This window comes from Postia placenta (assembly GCF_002117355.1).
Source record: "Postia placenta MAD-698-R-SB12 unplaced genomic scaffold POSPLAscaffold_110, whole genome shotgun sequence".
Taxonomy (NCBI): domain Eukaryota; kingdom Fungi; phylum Basidiomycota; class Agaricomycetes; order Polyporales; family Adustoporiaceae; genus Rhodonia; species Rhodonia placenta.
In genome coordinates this window covers 1-3,794 of record NW_020169941.1, presented here as the reverse complement: position 1 = coordinate 3,794, position 3,794 = coordinate 1, and the positions used below count along the sequence as shown (strand labels likewise).

The window sequence follows — 3,794 nt, the reverse complement described above, 5'->3', positions numbered from 1 at the left end:
AACACATCGCGGATGTACAGGTCTGCCGCACCTTCGGCCGTCAGGGTCTCATGACAGGCTGAGAAGTGGACCTGCTTTGTGAAGCGGTCGNCGGTGACCAGGATCGAGTCGAATCCATCAGACTTTGGCAAGCCGACGATCATATCGGTCGTGATGATCTGCCATGGGCGCTCGGGGATTTCGTTCGGCTTCAGCGGACCCTGAGGCTTGGCTGGGAATGTCTTGGTACGGTTGCACACGTCGCAGGTGCTTACGTACTCATTGACGAATTTGGACATCCCAGGCCACCAGTAATTCCACGACACGAGCTCCAGGGTTTTGGCACGACCACCATGACCGGCGATCGGCGAGTCGTGGTGGATCTTGACTATATCCCGCCGGAGCTCCGCATTCTTTGGGACGTACACGCACCCGCGGAACAGCAGGAGCCCTTGTTCGGCATTCCACTCCTCAAAACCCCTTTGCAGCCGGGGCGGCCCGAGGTCCTGTACCTTTTCAAGGGCCTCGGCCACCTCCCGATCCTTCTCCGAACATTCCCTGATGCGCTTCAGAAGCGACTGATCGGCCGTCACCGAGGCGTGACCGCGCCTGGCGGAGGCGATGCGGAAGCGCTCTGGCTTGAGAACCACCTGATCAGTGTTATCGTCCTCATCGCCGATCTGGTGGTCTGATCGACGCGACAGGGCATCAGCCTTTCCATTGGACGTCCCGGCCTTGTGCGTGATGCGGAAGTCGAAGCGAGCTAGGAACAGCGACCATCGCGCTTGACGGCGCGTGAGGTGCTGGGAGGTACGCCAGTACTCGAGGTTTTTATGATCGGTCACGATCTCGAACTGATTGGGTAACCCCTCGAGATAGTGGCGCCAATCGTCCAGTGCCTCAATGATCGCGAGCATCTCCTTATCGTAGATCTCGTAGTTCCGCTGTGCCGGATCCATCGCGTGGGATCTGAAGGCAATAGGGTGCCATTTGCCATCATCCTGCTTCTGCATCAACACGCCGCCAGTGGCGTACCCCGAGGCATCAACCTCAATACGCGTCTCCCGATTAGGGTCGTACAGCGCCAAGACTGGAGTCGTCGCGAAGAGCCGTTTGAGCTCATCAAAGGCGTGCTGCTCTTCCTCACCCCAATGCCATGGGTCGTTCCCTGTGAGCCGGTCGAGTGGTCGCGAGATCTTAGCGAAGTCTTTAATAAAGCGGCGGTAGAAATTGGAGAACCCCCGGAACTTCTGAGCGTCTTTTTTGTTCCGGGGCACCGGCCACTCATTGATTCCTTTCAGCTTCGCGGGATCCATCGCCACCTCATCGCCACCGAACACATAGCCGACGTAGTCGACCTTGGGAACATCCCATTCACATTTTTCAGGCTTCAGGAATAGGTCATTATCCTGAAGGCGGCGCAGAACCTCGCGTGTGACCTTCTCATGCTCCTCTTTATTGGTGGAGAAGATGAGTATATCGTCCAGGTACACAAGGATCTTGCCGCCGACGATGAGATCGTGGAAGATCTCGTTCATCATCGCCTGGAAAGTCGCGGGGGAGTTGGTGAGACCAAAGAACATCACCAAGGGCTCGTACAACCCTCGGTTAGTCACAAAGGCCGCCTTCCATTCATCACCGGCTTTGATCCGGACGTTGTTGTATCCCCATCGGACATCGAACTTGGTGAAGAGCGTGGCGCCGCGGAGCTTATCTACCATCTCGGCGATCAGCGGCAAAGGGTAGCGGTTTTTGACCGTGATAGTGTTCAAGCGGCGGTAGTCCTGTACGGGCCGAAGCGTCCCTTCCTTCTTTTTGATGAAGAAGAAAGGCGACGAAATGGGCGATTTCGACTCTCGTATGTAGCCCTTCGCTAGTTGCTCCTTTAGGAACTTGTCCAGTTCCTCTTGTTTGTTGTTCGACAGGGGATACACCTTCGAGTGGAATGTCGAGTAGCCGGGTACGAGTTCGATCGCGTGATCGTAAGGCTTCCTTTCGGGTAGCCGTTCTGATGCTTCCTTGGAGAAGACATTCAGGAACTCGTGGTACTGTTTAGGTACCGACTCCTCGGCGGTCTTAACGACCTTCTTTCTGATCTCCTCTTCAGTGAACAGCTGGGAATACGTGTGCCCTGCGGCAACGAACAGCTGAGGAGCGCCGGGAAGCGTGATGCCTTGCTCCCAGGCTTCGATCAAATCGGCCTCATCCCACTCTACCTCTACCGGATCTTCTTCGGGTTCGAAGTCCGGGAGTACCTTACTCCGGCAGGCGTCTATAACCGACCGTTTGGATTTCGGCGAATGCCTGCGCGCCGTGGGCCTGTCCCCCGTATCACGTGCAGTCGCTGCTTGCTCCATTCGGCCAGTCCTCCTGGCACTGCACGTTTCAGGGCATCGCGACAATTTGAGGGAGCCCTTCTCCCAATCTATTTCGGGGTTGTGCTCGTGTAGCCAATCCAACCCGACGATCACATCCTCTGGACCGATGTCCGTGACCGTAAACACCGTCTTCTCGACGTGTTCTCCTATGTGCATCTGTAGCACTGCTACTTCTGAGATGCTTCCATCCTTATTCAGGGTGCCGTCGATATTGTATAGCGGAATCGGCTCTTTTAATTTTCGCGTTTGCACCTTATTCTCTTCAACGAATCGCTTGTTGATAAACTTTGTGGTGGCTCCGCTGTCCACCATAGCGATTATGTCCTTGTGCCGTCTTTTCCCTTGAAGTCTTACTGGAATGTGAAAGTGCTGGGACCCCTGGTCCAACTCGTACACCATTGCAGAAGACAATACATCGTACTTGTTACATGATACTCGCGGCCCGACGCGTGCGGCACGAAGCGCGGACCGGATTAAAAACCCTCTTCCTTCATCGCCCGATAATGCTCGAGCTCCTCGCGCATCGACTTCACCTGTGCCATTAAGTCCGCCAGCTCCGATTGCTCGGATTTCGCTGAAGCGGCACTTATACTTGCCGAGGGTGTCGTCGCGATGGGAGCGCTTGTCGCAGCCTGGGTGGAGCCCGAGGCAACCGTAGCCTGCGCATCGGCGCGTTTTGTGTAAGGTTTGTCCTTACAATTGGGGCACTCGAAACGTCGGTACCCTTGCTTCCCACAGCCGAAGCAGGTGCCGGGGAAGTTGCCTTTTCCGACGGCCGCATTGATGCTGGCCGAAGCTGCATGCATCGAGGGTGCACCACCACGTGCCCCACCGCGTCCTCGACCTCGTGCCGAGAAGAAGCTGTTTAGCTCGGGCCGACGAGCCCGGCTAACATCAAGGATTTGCTCGACCTCGGTGGCATGCTTGTCAGCGGCTTGCCACGTGGCAAAGGTTTCGAGCTCGAGTTTGCGATAGACGCGGGAAGGGATGCCGCTCAGGTACTTGTAGCGTAGTTCCAGGTTCCCATACCCGGAACGGTCCGCCGGACCCTTGAACAGCGCAGAGAATTCTGCGGCGGTGCGCTTCTCGCGCATGGTTTTGTCGGAGCAGAGCTTGGTAAGCTCCACCTGTGCCGCAGCGGCGTCGTCGAGATTGCCAAAGCGGGCCTTGAATGCCTGAAGGAAGGCCTTTTCGTCGACGAAGGGGGTTGTCGCTCCCTGGATCCCGATTTGGACGGAGGCAAGCTGGGAGAAGATGGGGGTGGCCCAAGCTCGCGCGTCACCATCGAGGAGACTGAGGGCAACCTGGATCTTCAGCTCGAGGGAAGAGAGGGCCGTGTTGATCGTCCAGTAGATGAGCAACTGCGAGATGAAGCGGTTGCATTCGATCACCGACTTCCCATCGTATCGGAGCGGGAGGAGGAGCTTTCACGTCTCC

The 3,794-nt window shown here is 56.7% G+C and overlaps 1 protein-coding gene across 1 annotated transcript; it reads right to left on the bottom strand.

Annotated features, from left to right (window-relative positions):
• Positions 1-3,050: 3,050 nt before the first annotated feature.
• Positions 3,051-3,784, bottom strand: POSPLADRAFT_1161782 (hypothetical protein; the record flags this gene model as incomplete). Its single annotated transcript, XM_024487700.1, has 2 exons — positions 3,051-3,218; positions 3,251-3,784. Coding segments are annotated over 2 exons (702 nt in total), but the record flags the coding sequence as incomplete, so codon positions are not given.
• Positions 3,785-3,794: the final 10 nt, after the last annotated feature.